Here is a 20,615-nt window from a genome sequence, read left to right on the forward strand (position 1 = left end):
GGAGGGACGGACCTACAGATCGCGGGAGGGACAGACACCGGAGCACGCCGCGCAGCCGCTTCCCGCCCCCACCCACTGGTGCCCACGCCTTCCCCTTGCCGCCGCCTCTGTATGGCACAAACTTTCCTCCCGGGACGGAACACGCTGTCTCAGGGAGCCCGCGCCGGCGCCTTCTCCTGAGCCAGTTCCGAACGGTAAGTGGGCGCGCGGCAAGATTTGGGGTGTAGGCGGGCGCAGCGCNCAGAGGGCCAGCCCCCTCCCCCCCATCCCCAGCCGGGGTTGGATGGGGTCGGCGGCGATCCACGGCTCGCAACGGTCTTGGCCAACTTTTTTGGGGGGGAAAAACATCCGTTGCACGCATTGGGGAGAGGCACCCTACAGCAGTTTGTTACGGGTTGTGGGCTCTGCAGGCTCGGGGGCGCCCGAGAAGGAAGCAGAGGGGAAGCTTCGAGGCTACAGGTGGGTCTGGGACACCGCCGCAGGGGATCCTTGGCAAAGATCCGGCGGGAGCCGGCTACGGANTGTTTCTGGCGCAGGGGTGCTGGGTAGATGGGAGCAGACCTGCCGTGCGTCCAGGGGAAGCGCCGCAGCCACTGGAGGCACAAGAGACTCGGGCCGCGGGAAGTCCCCAGCGCTGAAAACGGCATCTCCCCTTCTGTACGGGGATTTCTTTCCTCGTCCTAACCCACTTTCCTAGGCTCAAGGGACTCCAGGGTAGGTCGGTGCCTTGGTGGGGTGGTGACGGAGTACATTTCAGAAAACCCGATGGTCAGGCATGCAACACTCCCGCTTCCCCCGGACCAGAGCCCGTGCCCTTGACCTAGGATATCGCTGTCTTTGGCAGCGAGAACCGCGTGGAGGCCAAAGTGCTAAACCCAGGCACGCTCCCTGCTGCCTCCAGTTACTCTTGCTTAGTTAGCTGCTCTGTGTGGTTGTGGGTGGTCCCCAGGGACATTGGGAAGTGGCAGTGAATTTGGGGACTTAAAAGCAAAAAGTGTGTGTGTGTGTATTTTTTTTTTTTTTTAAGTCTGGCCCAAATCCCTATATTTGAGTGGCTGCCCTGGGTTTACAGCAACAGTCCTTTCTTGTAATTGGTACAGCTGTTTTCAGATGCTGGGCGCGCAGTCAGACTAGGCATCTTCCAGCCCCTGCCATCGTATGTCATCTCAGGATAACTGAGGCCATGCCAGGAAGGAAGGTGGCCGTAATGTGAGTGACCTCTGGGCCTGTGGGTAGGGCACACTGTGCACCCCACGTGTCCCTGGCTGCCGGGATTCCTAATTTGTACCTCTGAACAGCTGAATTCCCTACCAAGTTCAAGTGACCCCAGATGTCACCAAACCCCACGGAGGGGTTAAGCAACAAGCTGTTTGGGACTCTTGTGCATGTGTGCGCTAACCTCAGTGAAATCACTTTAACCCCAGACTGACTCTGCATCCTCTTTTGCCTTCAGTGGGGTTTCTGGCCCCGAGAGCTGGGACATCATCCTCTGTATAATGTGTGTGGCTGGCTGGGTTGGTTTTTCTTTGTTAGCCCTTTTGGCTTAATGGACATGGGGCAAATGGAAGTGGAGTGTTGTGCAGTTCGCTAATAGATTGTTGCGGGGATTGAAAGAGAACAAATTGGGAATGTGTTTTTTCTCCCTCTTGAGCAGGAATTTTTGGCTTCCATTCAAATAATTGCTTTGTCTGTAGGGAAACAGGCAGAAAATCTTTGGCATGAGTGATGTGAGTTCCTGTAAAGCTACTTGTATTCTTCCAGTCTTCACTCCGCAGCAGAACTGAAGCTATGTGGGCCCATGGCTTGGTGGGCATGGGTGGCTTGCCAAGTTTCTAACTTGGTGGGCTAAGGAGAGGGCACTAGGAGTCTTTCCCCCACCTATCTCATTTTTTTAGAAATATAAACAACTTGCAAGAACAGTAACCACCCATATACCCATATCTAGTGTGTAGTTTTGCAATATTGGCTTTATTACACATCTGTCGATATATTCATCCCTCCATCCATCAGTCCCAGCTTATTGTTTTATGCCCTTTAAAGTAAATTACAGACATTGGCATAGGTCACTTCTAAACAGTTCAGTGCACATTTTAGTTCTCAGAGTTCAGTATATGTTCATGATTGTTTTAGGGTAAAATTTAATTTTTTTAACATTTATTCATTTTTGAGAGACAAAGACTGTGAGTGGGGGAGGGGCTGAGAAAGAGGAAGTCACAGATTCAGAAGCAGGCTCCAGGCTCTGAGCTGTCAGCACAGAGACCAATGCAGGGCTCAGACTCATGGCTGGTGAGATCATGACCTGAGCTGAAGTCCGACGCCCAACCGACTGAGCCATGCAGGCACCCCTAGGGTAAAATTTATATACATGGAATGAAATCCACAAATCTTAGAATAATATTGGCACAGTGTTTTGATAGATGTGTACACCTGTGTAATCCTAGTCTTTCTCAAGATAGAGAATATTACCATCACCTCAGAAAGTTTCCTCATCCCCATTCCCCCTTTCAGTGGTAACCACTGCTGATTGTTTCCCACTGTTAGTTTAGTCTGTTCTTGAATTCCTATAAATGGAATTTCTACAGTATTCTACTCAGCATATTTTTGAGATTTATCCATGTTGTATATATCAGTACTTTGGGTTTTTTTTTATTGTTTAGTTATATTCCAGGATATGTTCATACCACAGTTTGCTAACACATTCCCCCCATTGATGGACACATGGGTCAGTCTCAGGTTTTGGGGACACTGTGAATGAAGCTGCTATGAATATTTGTGTATGTGTCTTCCTAGGGACATATGTTCTCATTTCTCGTGGGTAAATGCCTAAAAGAAGGATTGTTAGGTCATAGAAGAGGTGGATGTGAACCTTTTAAGAAGCTATGGGATCTTTTTCCAACGCGGTTGTGCCATTTTACAGTCCCATCAGCAAAGAATACAAGTATGGGCATCTGCGTACAAGAACCCTATTTTCCTATCCCAAAGTCAAGAGCATGGTTTGACCAGTGTTTAGGGTTAGAGGGTGCAGAAATTGGACACTCGAGATAGCGCAAAGCACATTGTTTTCATAGGTGGAGCGGAGCAGCTATAAGAAACCCCTGGCTCTGCCAGTGAATGAGTTTATACTTAAGTTATTGCAGATGATCAGACAAATATATAATTTGCAGAGATCTTCAGAGAAGGGAATTCCACAGGGGAATGTACCCTTGGTTGTGAAAGAAGATTGATTGAGTGCTTTCTATATAAAGCAAAATAACCCCCACACCCCACAGAATTCCAGTACACTTCTGCTTAGAAACTCCTGGGGGATTTCTGACGTATCGGTCTGGTTGATGTGAACTTGGTGGAGGAGATTCCCGTTGGATTTCACCGGCTTGCGCAGCTGGCTGCTGAAAGTGGTTGTGTTTGCTTTGTGAGGCAGATCAGATTGGGCTTTTTGAAGGCTCAGAAAACAGCTTTCCTGTTAAAGTGATTTGGACTGTCGGTGAGAAACATGACCTGTCGACACCCTCTTGTCGTCCTGGCTGAGAAAATGGGCCGGTTCCCCTCAGGTCCTCTTTAGTCCCATTCTGTGGACCAGCAGCTGAACCCAGTCTTGGCTGATTTAGAAACAGGAATTGAGCCTCCCTGACTGCCTGAGACCCTAGAATGAAATATTTGCATCTGGCCAAGGTGTCTCAATGGGCTCAGATGACAGATGGTATAGAATCTCAAGACATTGCCCTGTGTTTGGGGACTGTTCTGATCGGACAGCCTAGGACAGTGCCTGCCACATTATGGGGGCACAGTAAACATTGGCTAAATGATTCTGGTGACTCATGAAGGTACCCGTCTGGGCGGTTGGCCGTCTGGAGGTTGACAGTGAGTGCCAAGATGTCAGGGCCCCAAGATGTACTTCACTAGAGGCTACTTTACTATAGCCTGGGAAACAGGTTCAAAGTGTTTTTGCTTCGAAAAAGTTGCTGACTGAAACCTCCATTCTGGTAGCACTGTTCTTATTTCATTACAGGTTTTATAGTGTTATTAACAAAATAATAATTAGCCTCCCAATGCTTACTCGTTGCTCACAGTGTTAGGCACTTTACATGCATTCTTTGGATTTAATCCTCATGAGGGGCAAATACTATTCTTATCTGCATTGTTAGCCTTGAGGAAACTGAAGCTTAGCGAGGTTAAGTAACTTGCTCTAAGTTGGCTTTTTTGTGTTTCCTAGACCTAGGGAAGAGACTGTGACCTTCTGGTTTCGCAAAGGAGATTACGTCTACAAGTATAGATTTCCAAATCCGTGAAGCCATGGTATAGTCGTAACATAAACTGGGTAGGCACAACAGCGTTGCAAGAAATAACACACTGGGATCTTCTCTTTTTCTTTTATGCTTTCTGACTTTGAGGCAGCCAGGCCTGTATAGGGATACTGATTAATCTGGTGACAATTGACGATGTCCGTTGACTATGATTTTCGTTCTATTGGAGGAAAAAGAAAGACGCTGGCTGCTGTTGAGTTTGAGTGTCTGTAGCTGAGCTGTCCTGTTCAGTGGCCACCAGTTACACGTGGCTATTTACATTTAAATGAATTAAAATGAAATAAAATTAGCAATTCAGCTCCTCAGTCTCACTGGCCACATTTCAAGTGCTCCAGAGCCACATGTGGTTATTGGCCTTGGACCGTGCAGAGGTGGCGTATTTTCCCCATGGCTGAAAGCCCTGTTTGATAGTGCTGCTTTGCAGTAAGCGCTTCTCTTTTCCTTTAGTTGAAGAGTTGGCAACACCCTTGGCTAAGGCTTAGGCTATTTTTCACTGACAAAGAGATAAATTTAGCCAGACATTTCTTTTATGTTTACCTTTTAAGGGTTTTTGCATGTGTGTGATCTTTTCTCCCATTCACATTCGGTTTCTGACATAAATTTGAGTTTCCCTTTTCTCCTGGCCCCCCAAAGGGGCTTTCATTATTATCATTGCATATTTTAGTAGGATGCTTTCTGTGAAAAGATCCGTACAGCAGGCAAGTGATGGCCACTGCTTGAGCCTTGTTAATTCCTTGCTCTCTAAATAAGAATTCGGTTCAGCTTTTAAATATGCATTTGTGTGACTTACTCCCCACCTGGGCTGAATTCAGGAAGAAGAATCGGCTCTCAGCGGGGCCAGAACCAAAGAGCTAGAAAATCAGGTCACATTCTACGCAAGATGGCTACCTGCCAAGACTGAGATGGAGGAGACACTATTTGGGGTATAGAGGGCTTTGCTTTGGAGTTTTCCTGGGCCTGACTGCCTTTGTGGTGTAGGGACTGCCAGAGGGGGCCCGCAGCTTCCGTTCCTGGTTGCAGCAGACAGTAAGGGGGATGGTGCTCTGGCTTGCCCCTCTTCTGTGGTTCAAAGGAGAGGGGACTCTAGCCCTCAGGTGTCATGGGCGCCAAGAAGAGCCAGTGGTGGAAAGTCCCTATCAGCTTGTGTTTTGCCTCGCTCGTCTGATACTGACCACCTCTTACGCTACTTTGTGAAACTACTGGGTGTTTCCACACTTTTTCAACCAGGAAGCCAGCTGCACATCCATGACCACTTTCTTTGGCTTTTATAACTAAAATGTCCCCTTTTGTTGTTCTGTAGGCAGACCCCCTTGATGGGCAACATTTATTTTTTGCAGAGGCTTTTCAGCTTCCATTCGTGTGTGTGTGTTGAAATTTCCTACTTTGTATTTCACCTTGAGGAATTGAGGATTCCTGAGGAGTCCGTCAAGTTTTATGGAATAGCTTCCGAATTCCTAAGTTCAAAGAAATTATTCTTACTGTAGTAGGCCTTATCCATACTTTTGGATAAGAAAAGAGTTGGTTAGGGGTGTCTGGGTGACTTCGTCTGTTAAGCACCCTACTTCAGCTCAGGTCATGATCTTATGGTTGGTGGGTTTGAGCCCCGCGTCGGGCTCTGTGCTGACAGCTCAGATCCTGGAGTCTGCTTCAGATTCTGTCTGCCTGCCTGCCTGCCTGCCTGTGTCTCTCTCTGCCCCTCCCCTGCTCCCACTCTGTCTCTGTCCCTCAAGAATGAATAAACATTAAAGTTTAAAAAAGGAAAAGAGTTGGCTAATCACAGAGGCTGGTTAATGGAATGTGACTGAATCATGTATTACCAAATTTCAGAAATACCAAGTACAAGAAATCAGATTGTTCATTTAAACACTTCTGTAATTTAGAGAGGGCTTTTGGAATTTTTCCACTGTTTTGGGTCACTGGATAAGCACGATTTGCACTGTGGTGTAATTTTGGCCATAGACAGGTCAAAAGGAATCTTTACAGTGGATAACGAGTAATACTAGTAATAAGACTCATAATGGTTAACATTTATACTGCCTTCCCTAAAGGTCTGAGCTCTTCTAAGTCCTGTTCAGTATTAACTTATTTAACTCTCACCCTGCCAGTGGGTTCTGGGTACTCCCCTCCCCCCTTTCATATTTACAGTTGGGAAACCTGAAGCTGAGTGGCTTCCTCAAGGTTACCCCGTTAGGAAGTAGAGACACTGGGATTTGAACCTAGGCAGTCTGGCTCCAGACTGTGTGCACCAACCCCTGTGCTGTGGTTTGAAGAAGGTGAACTTGAGAGAGACAGGCAGATATTCCAATATTCCATCCTTTACCAGATGATAAGCATCTGTCGTAGTCCTGAAGGATGAGGCTTAGTAGGTATTTATTGTGCATCTACTGGGGCACAGCCTTGGGACAGCTGTTGGGGATGATGAAGCATGGCTGCTGCCTTTGGGAAGCTGGACATCACTTGGGCAGATGAGGCATTCTGCGAAGCTCCAGAGTTCTCCCTTGAGCTGAAGACTGGTCCCTGCAGCTGCCCGCCCCACACCTCTACCCGATGGAGTTAACACATCTGAAACAAGCTCCTGTCTTCCTCCCGTAGCCATCCCCAGCTCAGAAAGGGCCACGGCAGCCTTCCAGTTGCTCAGATCATAAGCCTAGAGGTGTCTTGGATGCCTTCGTTTTCTCATGCCCTATATCTAAACTACCGATAAGTCCCATTTTGTACTTTCAAAATATATCCAGAATTTGATCGTTGCTTATACCCCATCATCCTCCGATCTCTCCATTTCTTCTGTCAGTCATGGCCAGAGTGATCGTGTCTGCCCTTGGCTTGAAACCCTCAAGGTTTCAGCGAGTCCTTAACCCCACCTGCACAGCCTACACCTGCAGCCACCCGCCCACCCCACCCCTGACCTTCCCCAAGTAGGTCCTGGAAACTTGTGCTTGCCACCACCTTGCCAGGTACACTATTCCCTCTACCCCATGGTCTCTTTAAGACTTCACTTAACATCACTTTTTGAGTAAGGCCTTCCTGATCATCCTGTTTTAAAAAATTGCATCTTCCTCCATGTTTGCCGTCCCTCCTCCCTGCCTTATTTATCCTTATTTGACGTACTTAATATTTTTTTCTTTTTTATATAATTTTTTAAAGCTTATTTATTTTTGAGAGAGAGCACAGAGCCTGACGCGGGGCTCAAGCTCACCAACTGTGAGATCATGACCTGAGACAAAGTTGGACACTTAACCAACTGAGCCACCCAGGAGCCCCTAAATATTGTTTCTTAATGTTAATTTATTTTGAGGGGCACCTGGGTGGTTCAGTCGGTTGAGCATCTGACTTCAGCTCAAGTCATGATCTCATGATTCGTGGGTTCGAGCCCCACGTCAGGCTCTGTGCTGACAGCTAGCTCAAAGGCTGGAGCCTGTCTTCAGATTCTGTGTCTTCCTCTCTCTCTGACCCTCCCCTGCTCATGCTGTCTCTCTCTCTCAAATATAAATAAAAACCATTTTTAAAATGTTAATTTATTTTGAGAGAGAGTGAGTGTGTGAAAGCAGGGGTGGGCAAGGAGAGAAGACAGAGAATCCCAAGCAGGCTCTGTGCCATCAGTACAGAGCCTGATGTGGGGCTCCATCTCACGAACCGCGAGATCATGACCTGAACCAAAACCAGGAGTCAGATACTTAACTAACTGAGCCACCCAGGTGCTCCTACTATGCTTTTAAAATTGAATTTCATTTATTATTTTTATTTGTATATTGTCTGTTTCTCTGCTTCTGAAAGTAAGGTCCTTCATGAGGGCAGGGTTATTTCTTTTTTTTTTTTTTAATGTTTTTTGTATTACTTTAGTATCCTCAGCATTTGGAATCGTGCTTTGCATGTAGTAAGTGCTTAATAAAGGAAGATGTGCTGGGTAATTTTATGTGTCAACTTGGCTAGACTGTAATACCCAGTTTTGGGTCAAACATGTCTAGGTGTTGCTGTGGGGTATTTTTCTTTCTTAATGTGATTAACACTTAAATCAGTAGACTTTGGGTAAAGTAGATTATTCTCCATAATGTGGGTGGGCCTCACCCAATCAGTTGAAGGACTTAAGAGAAAAGTCTAAAGTCTCCCAAGAAAGGAGGATTCGTGCCTCCGGACTGCTTGACTCAAGACTGTGACATCACCTGTTCTCTAGGTCTCTGGCCTGCTGGCCTGCCGTGCAGATTTCAGACTTGTCACTTCCCACAATCACATGACTTAAATTCTTAAAGTACATCTGCCCTGCCTTCTCTCTCTTTCTCTACACACACACACACACACACACACACACACACACACACGACACACTCTATCCTGCTGGTTCTGTTTCTCTGGAGAGCCCTAAGACAGAGGGTCGAGATGGAAGGGAAAGGAGTGTCAGGTGGAGACCCCACTGGGGGTAAAGGAATGGTATCTGGAGAGGAGAGTGGTTAGTGAGTATAAAAGGTAGCACTGGCCCCATATAACCTGACTCCAGGGTACTTGAGGAGGGAGATTGGGGGTGAAGTTGAGGCTAAGGACTCCAAGCTGGCCAGTGTATGTTTCTTAGGGTCTTTGAGCCACTTGTAGGGCACAGAATGGTTACTCGGGCATCAGCCCATGACAAGAAGTAGTGGATGAGAGACCAAGGAAGTCCTCTGACCACCCTAAGGGGGATGGGTCGGTGCAGAGAATGAAGTGATGGAGTTAAAGGCCTCCACCAGCACTGAGTTCCAGGCCAGCTGTGGCGGTGAGGACAGCGGCAGGAGCAGGCTGGTGCCTGGTGTTTTGAGCCTGGATGTTACAAGGACCGCGGAACTATGCACAGAAGCAAGAAACAGAGGAGAAAGAACAGGCCTTGATGGGCAAGGCGTTGAGTTCCCTTTGGAGCATATTCATCGGGAGTGTCAGGAAAGTTCTAGGTTAAGATACTGAAACGGATCCTTGGGCATGCTCACCTGGAGGTCACCAGGCTGGGAGGGAGACTGGAAAGGTTTTTGGCTGGAACAGGTGAACTGAGACCCATGAGTGGGGTATGAGGGCTAAGGCAGAGACCATAGCATTCTTTGAGCATATACAACACTATCCCATATCGGAGCTTCCCAAACTCCGCACTAAAGCACCCCAAGGCACCACAGCAAACTAGCGAGGGCGGGGCGATAAGGCTTTTTTACCTTTATGAGGGGAACACGGTGGTACTTGACATGTTAGAAAGCACACAGACTTCTGTCTTGGGGTAGTTTCCAATATGAGGTTGGACAGCACCAGATTCCTTTCGATGACATCCTATCTCTATGAAGCTACATGTAGGTGGTTGCTAAGAAACCACTTTGTGGAACAGGAAAATGGGGGTGGTGTCCAGTGTGATGACAGTTTTGAGAGGTTGTGTGGTGCCCACGAGATGCGCACATCCCATGAGTAGTCATTGCGGTAACTTAGGAATGAAAGAAAAAGGTTTATTCTTTATGTTTTTGCGTGCTGTTTTTTTTTTTTTCCCCAAAAGGCTAATAAGTTGTTTGGACATGAATAATTATTTTGTTGTTTGGACCTAACTACTTCATAAGTGGAACTGTAATTATTGCTTTTAGCCTGGGGGTGCTGTGAAAAAAACCCTATGGAGACAGTAACGGTTCCATGAAACGGGAAAGGTTGGAACCTCTGTCGTTGTATTGTTGCGGGCGTTACAGTAAACGCAGGGATAGAAGAGGGGAGAAAGGAAGGTCTTGGGGACTCCATTTCACAGGTCTCATTTCTGGGGCACCTGGGTGGCTTAGTTGGCTAAGTGTCTGACTTCAGCTCAGGTCATGATCTCACAGTTGGGTTCCTGAGTTCCAGCCCAGCATTGGGCTTCCTGCTGTCAGGACAAGCTGCTTTGGATCCTCTGTCCCTCCCCTGCTCAAACACGTGCACTCACTCTCTATATAAAAAAAAGTCTCATTTCTTCAAAAATAAAAGATGTGAAGCAAGTAAAATGTAAGCATTTGTTAAACCTTGGTGCTGGGTACAGAGATGTCTCTCTTTTTTTTTTTATCTTCATCTATATGCCCCAAGTGGTTTATACTGAAAATGATTTTAAGAGAGTGAGACAGAAGGAGGGCTGGGGATAGAAATTTAGGGGTGTGCCTGTGTTTGGGAGGACAGCAGTGAAGCTGGGAAGAGTGCATCGGAGGTGCAAAAAGGGTCAAGAGGTGGAGGTGTGGAATCAAGGGGGTGAGCAGGGCCATGTTCTAGACTGGGGTTCTCAGCCCTGGCAAAGAGCCTTAAGCAGGATCCTGGGCCTGGCTGAGGCCGGGTGAAGGAGACTGGAGAGGGTTCGGAGTGGAAAACCTGGTTTGGTCCTAGCTTGTTGATTCTCACCTCCGGCTTAAGAGTTTTCAGCCAAGAAACCCATTGCCCAGGGCTTCTCAGACTTTACTGCTGCTGGGAAGTTAATGAATCACTTGCCATTGAAATGTAGATTCTGGTTCAGCTGGCCTGGGGCAGGGGCTGGGATTCTGGATTTCTCCTAGGTTCCACCTGGAGCTGCAAGTTCTTCAGAAAGGGAGCTGTGCTGAGTGAAGGGTGTTTATGATGGGGACTGCGGGAGGGCAGAAAAGTGGCCTGGACCAGACCCTGACTGAGATGTGGGGTTGCGGAATGGTAAGCAAGTGATTTCCTTTGACAAGGAAATACCCCCCCCCGCCCCCGTACTCCTTATCTTTTGCTGTACAACAAATTACTCCCACACTCACCAGCCAAAACATCAGTTAATGTTGATTATCTCACAGGGTGCCTGTGGGTTGGAAATCCAGAAGCAGCTGAGCTGGTGGTTCTGACTTGGGGTGCCTCATGGGGTTGTGGGCAAGATGTGGGCTGGGTTGGAGGCCGTTCTGGGATCAAAGGATGTGCTTCCACACAGGGTTGAGTTAGCGCTGGCTCTTGGGTGGAGGCCCCAGTTCCCTGTCCTGGGACTTCTCCGTAGGGTTATGAGAGTGTCCTCTGACCGTGGCAGCTGGCTGTCGCTAGACTGAGGGATCCAAGAGAGGGTGAGGTAGAACCCGCAAGGCTGCAGTAGCCCAGCCTTATAAACCACACTTACCATTTCTGCCGTGGCCTCCTACGCAGGTCAGCCCTCGTCACCGTGGGTGGGGGCCGCTCGTGAATGCCACGAGGATTATTCAGGGTCATCTTAGAAGCTGGTTAGCATGCCTCTTATGTCTCTTTTCAATGAGGAAAATAACGTGTATGCAGCACAGAAAACTTGAAAAATATAGAAAACCATAAAGAGAATGTCACTCATAATCTCATGACCCAGAAGAAATTTCTGAGAACACTGTGATCTATGTTTTGCCAGTTAAAAAAAAGAAGTGTATATATATATATACACACACACACGTATCTTATCTATATATTGCTATATGATTTATATAATATACATTTATACACATCCACACCTAGAAACAGCGATACCATGCAAATAATACTGTTTCATATAGATTATTCTTTATATTTGGCATCAAATCAGGAACACTTTGAACAGGTACATATTTTTTTTTATTTAAAATTTTTTTAACGTTTATTTATTTTTGAGAGAGAGACAGAGTGTGAGCAGGGGAGGGGCAGAGAGAGGGGAGACACAGTATCTGAAGCAGGCTCCAGGCTCTGAGTTGTCAGCACAGAGCCCAATGTGGGGCTCAAACCCACAAACTGTGTGATCATGACCTGAGCTGAGGTCGAACACTCAACTCACTGAGCCACCCAGGCACCTCCATATTTTTTTATTGAAGTGTAGCTGGCATACAATGTGTGTGAATTTCTGGTGTCCAACACACTGAGTCTACAACTCTAGACATTACTCAGTGCCCACCACAACATGTGTAGTCCCTACAGTGTTATCTCCGTGTTGCCGACTGTATTCTGTACTATACTTTTCATCCTGCCTTTTTTTGTTTTTATAACTGGGAGTTCGTTCCTCTTCACCTCCTTCCCCTATTTCAGCCCATCCCTCAGTGGGTAAATTTAGTTATCCTTGGGTTTCTGTCTGAGACTATGTTTGTAAAATATCAAGATTTGACACCCTCTGATTTTTCAAGTTTTCACTTACATTTCTGGATTGAGAGAGATGTTCCTATCACGTAAAAATGTCTTAATTGGATCATCAGTTCTTACTTTGGGTGACTGAGTGATGCAATAAACCTGCTTGAGGCTTCAGATGTGGGATTTGAGTGTGGATATAAAAAAGAAGTTTGCCAGCTGACCCAGCATCATTGCACGTAATTGCCCCATCGCTGGTTGCTTGTCATGAGCTGTTGGCAATTGTTAACATTAGCTTTACGGTCCTGCCACAGATTAGTGGCAAGTGTGGTGAATGAGGGCTCAGTCTTAATGAAACTAATGTATTTGAAAATATAACTACATTTATTGCCCCCATTATTTAAATGCATGTACACCAGTTGATAGTAAAAATGAACCTTTAAACTAAGGTTTTAGAAACCCTTGCCGAAAAATAATCTTTTAAGGTGGTGATTCTTCTTTTTAAAAAAAATTTTTTTTTAGAGTTTATTTTTGAGAGAGAGCGAGCGAGCGAGCGTGATTCGGGGAGGGGCGGAGAGAGAGAAGGAGACACAGAAGGCGAAGCAGGCTCCAGGCTCTGAGCTGACAGCACAGAAACCCAAGCAGGGGCCGAACTCAGTAATGCTGAGATTATGAGCTAGGCCGAAGTCGGGTGCTTAATCCACTGAGCCACCCAGGAGCCCCAAGGTGGTGATTCTTCTTGAAGTGGTTTTCCAGTTGTCTTATGAGCATCTTGGGAAGCATTTCAGAAACAAATTAGAAATGCTTTAAGATAAAAATTTTAAGATTTCAACATTTAAAATGACACAGGACATCATGCCCCATTGCTGATCAGCTTTTTCTGGAACCAAGTCTGTGGAGATGTGCTCTCTGTTTTATATCATAGAGATTTTCTGTGAACGTACCACACTCTGCCCAGACTTCCAGAGCAGCCAGCCCGCCGCACCATGTGCTCTGTTCATTGTCTTTCTCCTCATTTCACCTCTGATCTCCTTGAGAGCAGGGCCTGGTCTTCTCATTTTCATATTTCCTAGTCGAGGGCAGACCTTAATTAAACGTGTGATGAATGAATGCATGCACATATGCATGAATTTCGAAAAGTTCCCTCCCACGTGGAGCTGATGTTTTCTGCGTGGAGTTGGTCCACCATGTATTAAAGACAAACCTCATGCTAGGTTTGATTTGGAAAGAATTGGTTTTCCAGAGTCTCACCATTTGAGAGATCTCTGCTTTCTGGTCATTTGCAATGTCTGACATCCTCTCCTTGCAGCCTAGCATCTCACCCTCCCGGTGATTACCTTATTTTCCTCCATAATCAGTATCCAGTCCCTAATTACTTTCAGTCAGTTTCTGCTAGAGAACTGTATGTGTATTTTGGCTCTTTTCCCACTGTCTCACCACAGGAATGGGGAAGGACCTCCTCTCTTTGCTCTACCTTTGAAGAGCTTTTGGAAGGTTTTTCTCGGTGCTTTCTTTGATGCTTGAGAGGCCCATACCCATGGGTGCAGGCATGTCTTCTGAGAAGACAAAGGTAGAAACAAAAGAGAAAAATCCCCTGTGTGACTGTCCTATAGGCAAAGCTGATCAGTGATCCACTCACACATAAAATGAGTAACTTGATTCACGTCAGGCGTCAATGTGAGGTGACCGTCAGAATATGGAAGGGCAGAGCTGTGGGGGCTGCATGGACCACAGATAAAGTACCAGGAGAATCTCATTACACAGAAGTGATGGTTAGCATGTGTCTTTTATAGAAACAGACAACAATGAAAGGAGAAATAGCCAGGAATTGCACCATGCTCACGATTCCACCCAGTGAGCTGATGCTGCAGAGTGAGCAGGGGGTAGAGGGGCTAATCTGTCAGTCTCTCAGAGGGTCTCACCTTCTGCCATGCCTCTCCTGGGGTCAGCATCTGGCCACTTGAGTGTGGAAAGAGAAGCATCATTCATTAACAGGACCTCTGCACTTAACCACACAGCCCAGCAATCTCACTCCTAGGTATTACCCTAGAGAAATGAAACCTTCAGTCCTCATAAAAACCTCTGTGTGAATGTTTATAGCCATTTTGTTCAAAATCACCTGGACACAACCAAAATGCCCTTCCAAGGGCAAATGGCTAGGACAGGACCTCTAAATACAGGCAATCTCTACTGGTATTCTACTGAGGAGGCAACAGGCCATGGTCTTTTTGAACAAATTTGGTGAATGAGTTATATGTTGCACGATGAATCACCCCAAAATGTAGAGGCTGGAAACAAACAATGGTGTATTTTGCTCAGGGATCTGCAGTTTTGGCAGAGTTTGGTGGAAACAGCTTGTCTCTGCCTCACATGGTGTCAGTGTCTTGACTGAGACAGAGGCTCAATTTCCAAGATGGCTCACCAGCAAGATGGCTGGCAAGTTGGTGCTGGCTGTCGGTTCCTCTCCACATGGGCCTCCCTTTGGGGCTGCTTGGGCTCCCTCATGGCACAGTGGCTGGGATCCAAGAGTTGGCATCACGAGAATCAAGAAGTAGGTGCTCCTAGTTTCTAAAGGTCCAGGTCCAGAAGATGGCATGGTGCCGTTCTGCCATATTGTATTGATCATATTGTATGGAGCCCAGATTCAGGGGAGGTGACGTAGATCCCACCTTTCAGTGGCAGGAGTGTCAAAGGATTTGGAGGACATATTTCAAAACCATTACACTTACCATTTACCTTCTGCCCTATTACCCCTGAGGCAGATGTGCTTTCACTGAGATGCTTCCTGAATGTCCGAGAGGATGTGCAGCCATACCAGGCACCAGATGCCTGCATCTGGCAAAGCTGTTCCCTCTACTCTACCCGCTGCTTCCCACCTCTCCTGCCCTCCAAGGCCCAGACTCATCCCTGCCCCATGCTCCTTGTGGGATTCTAGTATGAGCTCTGAAATCTCACATAGTAAACTGTCCTGTTGTTAGGCACTGTTCTATCTTATTTTTCCTCCATTGTGTAAGCTACATTTTTCTGGTTTGAGCATAGTAGGGACTGTAATGGATAGTTTTATTTTATTTATTTTAGAGAGAGAGAGAGAGAGGCCACAAGCAGGGGAGAGAGGTAGAGGGAGGAGGAGAGAAAGGGAGAGGGAGAATGAATCCGAAGCAAGTTCCACGCTCAGCACAGAGCCTGATGCGGGACTTGTTCTCACGACCCTGGGATCATCACTTGCGCTGTAGTCAAGAGTTGGATGCTCAACCGACTGAGCCATCTAGGCACCCCACTGTAACAGAGAGTTTTAGAATGACGTGAAAATCTTTACCATTTTGAGAGGGGGTTGACAGGAGAACACAGGAACTGAAACGAACACGGTTGTGCCAGGAGTGAATAAGGTAGGGTCCTCAACACAAAAGAGTAAGAAAAGCAAATTCACACTAAGGTTTTTTGCCCACAACTGCTTCATACGGCTGCCTTCCCGAAGAGCCATACTATAAAAGCAGTTGCTTAATTGGAATTGTACATATTCCAATGAAATGACCCCCTGAAGTTTCAGACCTTGAGGATTTACCAATATTACAGTTTTGCTGCTGGATGGTACTGTCGATCTCTTCTGTGTCAGACCACATAGATGCTTTACCCATGGCCGTGTCATGTCCTTTGAGATAAGCACAGTGCCCTTTGGGGTGAATTTAGGCAGAGACCTCAAGTTTGAGACCATCTGACCGAAACCTTAAACTCAAAATTGTTAATTGGGAGAATTTTTCTGATGCTTCATGGCATGCCATCCCCCACCTCCTTCCACCTCCTTAACTTTTTCTGAGTCTTTTTAGTCATTCTCTCCTCTTTTTTCTCTATTCTCAGGAAACCTGTCCTTTATAGAAGAACGTTAACTCATACTAAAGTGTTAAAGGCTTTATTTGTTGCCCTTCCCATGGAGGTATTTGTGGTTTCCAAGGAGATCCTGAGGGAGAGTGATTCTAACTTCAAAGGAATGAATCTCTAATGCTAGGATTTACCTTATTAGGATAACAAGAATGGGAGGATTTTTGAGGAATTGGTTTCTGGTTTGTTTTTTTTTTTTTTTTTTTTAGAGCCCTGAACACACATTCTTTCCTAGGGAGGTAGGTGTGTAAGTGACTTACTTGGTGAGTCTCTGGGTGACTTCTGGTTCTGTTCTGATAACAGTGTTCATCTTGCCAGGTTACCTGTTCCCCAGTACACAGGAGCCTTCCTGTCCACCTCTCTTCTGCTTTGCCTCAGCAGATGCCCCTTGGTTTGCTTTTTAGCAGTTAAATACGCAGCCTCTGTACATATCAGCTATTACATCTGCAGAACTACAGAGTATTTTACGAGTAATCAGTTCATGCAGCTTGCACATAAATCATCTCTGCTCCGGCCCTTTGGACACTAATGTTCCCTTATTAAGGCGTAAGTAAGCCTTCCTGTTCTCATCCATCCTTCCAGACTTTTTTTAATTACTGAAAAGTATTGCCTGGTTGTCACGACACCACTCTCTCCCGCTCTTGCCCTCCCCCCTACACTTACTGCCTTTTTGAGATTCATTTTGTTTTTCTGGAGCTTGCCAATTTGCCTTAGGAAGCTGGGTACCTTGTGAATGGATTAAGCCAAAGGAAATCCTTAATCTCTAAAAGGAAGCGGTCACCACGTTTCTGTTTGTGATATTCTTGGCCAGTTAATATTTTTGTGAAATATGTTCTGACGGCAGCTCCGCTGCTCCAGAGAAGGAGGAAGAATTTTTGTTTCATGCTCAGTGCACCAAAGGAAAATATCTTCTGCTGAAGCCTGGAGAGTGGATCAAAAGTCATTTTGTGAATGTCAGTCTGCCTGAATAAACAGAGAACTTCGTTGTTTTTAATCCCTCAAAAGGCTGGGAGCTCAGCCCACCCTAATATGCACAATTCCAGCATTTCTCCATTTTCCCTTCAAACGATAGCCACAGATCTTTAATACATGTGGGTTTCTGATTCCAATTTCTCTTGGCCTGCTATTAGTGTTCAGCCAGTCTTCAGTTTGGTCTAAAATGATTCTCCGAGAGCGTGAAGCATACTATTATTTCATGTGGTTTGGTCTAAAAAAGAATGAAAGGGGGACTTTTAGATGAAGCCCATAAAAATTCCACCGTCTACTTCTAGAGATGTTTTATGAATATAAATTCTTGTCTAAATAATTGCTGGTGAGGGCAGGAAGGACTTTGGAGTTTAGAGATTGTACCAACAACTTATTGTTCTTTCTTAGCAACCACAGCGAAAGGGACACGTCTCTTGCTTTTGTCCTTTCAGATGGGCTGACACCATAATGTACCACATTGCTTTTAAGATCTCATTTTTTAATCCTGTGTACAGACTATAATGGCACTGAGGCAGTCTGAGGTATCATTTTCCTCAGATGCGGCGAAAGAAGATAGAAGACAAGTAGGCTTTCGGTGTTCCCACAGATGTGTGGATGGCTGGTAATGGTGTCCTCACAGAAGGAGAAGCCAGCCTGGGTACTGAGCACAGTTCCTCGGGATCAGACCATCCACTGAATTGTACTCTAGGTGTCATAAAGGCTGAGGTCCTTTATGTAGTCTTCAGGGAAAACCGGGGTCTTTTACACTGTGGTGTTTAAAAACAAAATCTCAGAAGAAAAAGATCACCCCCCCTTTTCTTCTTTTTTGGCTTTTGCTTGCAGCTGCTGAAATGGGTTGCGGACTGAACAAGTTAGAGAAACGTGACGACAAACGGCCTGGAAATATCTATTCAACTTTAAAGAGGCCTCAGGTGGAAACCAAGATAGATGTGTCCTATGAATACCGCTTCCTGGAGTTTACTACCCTGAGTGCGGGTGAGTATGGGTGGCCTTGCCCTCCTGGAGGCGGGTGAGATCAGCCCAGCCCCACACCCGAGGTGTGTCTCCCCACCCAGGGCAGGGCTGGTGGCACCTCCCACCACCAGGGAGGTGAGCGGGGCGAGGGGCTGTGGGGAACTGGTAAAGGTGGGCCTTTGAAAACATACTGTCTTTGGAAGTCCAGATTTTTATGTGTAGCTTTTCACTTTGGAAAAGATAGCAACTAATTTAAATTGTAACACGTTAAAATCATGTGGGCGAGTCAAATAGTACATACACGCTGGTGGGCCCCGTTTGGCTCACGGGCCAGCTAGTTTGCACACCTTTTCATAGGGAGCCATACGGAAAAAGGAAATTTTGCCTTATCTTCTATTGGGTCTGTCCCCCACTTCCCCCAATTTACCTGCCTGCTGTCTGACATCTTTCAAGAGTGCTTGTCCATCGGGGCTTAGCTTTGCCTCATCCGAGCTGGAGGGTGTCCAGGTCACCTCACTAACAGTGTCCCAGTGGCTCTGGGGTGGCTGGCAAAAGGTAGCATTTTCACCCAGAGGAATTGCTGAGAACCGGCTGTGTGCACAGTGTTGGGCTGAAGCTGTGGGGCAGTCATGCCACAGGTCTGATTGCCTGCAACTTCTTACCCAGTGGGAGAGAAGACTTGTACACATGAAAACAAGAAAACCCACAACAGGCTATAATTGTAAGCAAGAAAATATGTAAGATATGTTTTCAGAAGAGGAGAGATCATTCTTCTGGTGTGGACGGCAGTCCCTAGAAGTTGTAAGCAGACACAGGCGCTCACTAACTAAGGCCTTTCTCCCTGGGCTGCGGGGTATATTTTAAGCTTCTGTTAAAACGGAAAAGAGAATTAGTGGGAAAAGCCCTCATATTCGGCACCTGAGTCTGGCCCAGCTGTGGAGGAGCCGGACTAATCACTAGGCCTGCAGGGTGCCCTTCTGTCTAATGGGCACATGAAAACCTGCCCCACAGGGCAACTGTGAAGACTAAGAAGAGGAAAGATGTGAGAAGGTCTTAGCACAATGCTGGGCACATAGTAGGACAGCTAGTGTTACTGCCGCTTCTGTTCCTACTGAGAACACCTCTGTGCCAAGGCTCCCGCTGCTTCTTGAGCCCTGAGAGAGATGGGCAGCCGGGCCTCTCTGCAGGGATGTTTTGTGGGTCCCTGTACATCCCCCAAACTGAGCCTAGCATCTTCCTCATCAGACTGGCTTCCTGCTGGTGCACTTGATGAATAATGTCACCACCATCCTCGTAAACAGTCATACTTGACACCTTAGTCGTTCGTGACCATGCCGTCTCCTTGCCCACCATTTCCATTGCGTCACCCATGCCTATTAAAGCTGTTTCTGAAAATGCTTGTAATATAGCTAACGTAACACGAGCAAATCTGAACACAAAAGTATTTGGAGTGTTTGGTCATCCATTATTTGTTCAGTGAGTATTTGTGTGCCTGCAATGGTTTAGGCATTGTAGAATGATTAAGGAGAAAACCAAAGCCTGTATAGGAAAAGAAATTGCAAGGAAATATACCGACATGTTCAATATTGATTGTTAGGAAGCTGAGAAAATGGGGTAATTCTTTTTCTCTTTTATATACATATATATATATATTTGCATCGTGTTGTATTTCTTTATTATTAAGAAGAGTAATTTTTGCTCATAGGAACTTCCAGAAACATGTGTCCTCCTCTGTGTACCCACTGCTCCTTTACTTATCGTCTGAGTTATTCCCCTAACCTCCTGGTTAGTTTCTCTGCTGCCTTGTGCTCTGGTCAGAGCACCCACATTGCTTTGCTACATTGTGCTTTCTTTGATTGAATGACCTTTTGTTTTTGGGTTGCAAAATGAGCACACCTCCGTTAGTATAAAGTTAGGAAAACACTGGACAAATCCCAACTGATCTTCCTGCATCTACCCAGGTCCCCTATAGATCATGCCACTCTTCTGCTCAAAGCCCTGCTGTGGCTCCTCCACACCCTGAGTGGCACCAGCTACTTTCTGCCCTCATTCTCCAGATGTTTGTCCTGCATGTTATGACATTTCAGTCTTGCTCTTTCTTTAACCCTCCAGGACTCCTCAGGGCCTTTGCACTATCTGTTTCCTCTGCCTGGAAGTCCTCCCAGATATTCCCTTGGCTCAAACCCTTAACCTCCTTTTCCGTAAAGCCCTTCCTGACCACCTATTTAATATTTCTACCTATCCCCCAACTCCGTATCCCTTTACCCTCTTGATTTCCTCCATAAACACTTCTTACCATCTGCAGTGCTATATATTGGAGCACCTGGGTGGCTCGGTCGGTTAAGCTTCAGACTTCGGCTCAGGTCATGATCTCACAGTTTGTGAGTTTCAGCCCTGCCTTGGGCTCTGTGCTGACAGCCTAGAGCCTGGAGCCTGCTTGGATCCTCTGTCTCCCTCTCTCTCTGCCCCTCCCCTGCTCATGCGCTGTTG

The 20,615-nt window shown here is 46.4% G+C and overlaps 1 protein-coding gene across 2 annotated transcripts in view; it reads left to right on the forward strand.

The window, feature by feature from the left end:
* The first annotated feature begins 6 nt into the window (after nt 1-6).
* Nucleotides 7-20,615, forward strand: part of RFTN1 (raftlin, lipid raft linker 1) — a 201,176-nt gene continuing 180,567 nt past the window's right edge. Inside the window, exons 1-2 of one of the 2 annotated variants that reach the window (XM_077750905.1) lie at nt 7-194; nt 17,994-18,146. In XM_077750905.1, the coding sequence (XP_077607031.1) occupies nt 18,002-18,146 (145 nt within the window). In that variant the 5' untranslated portion in view covers nt 7-194; nt 17,994-18,001. Of the gene's footprint in view, nt 195-403; nt 460-17,993; nt 18,147-20,615 lie in introns of those variants that run through there. The other variant, XM_077750904.1, reaches the window with a different exon arrangement.

This window comes from Crocuta crocuta, unplaced genomic scaffold (genome assembly GCF_008692635.1).
Source record: "Crocuta crocuta isolate KB4526 unplaced genomic scaffold, BGI_CrCroc_1.0 scaffold279, whole genome shotgun sequence".
NCBI classification, from domain to species: domain Eukaryota; kingdom Metazoa; phylum Chordata; class Mammalia; order Carnivora; family Hyaenidae; genus Crocuta; species Crocuta crocuta.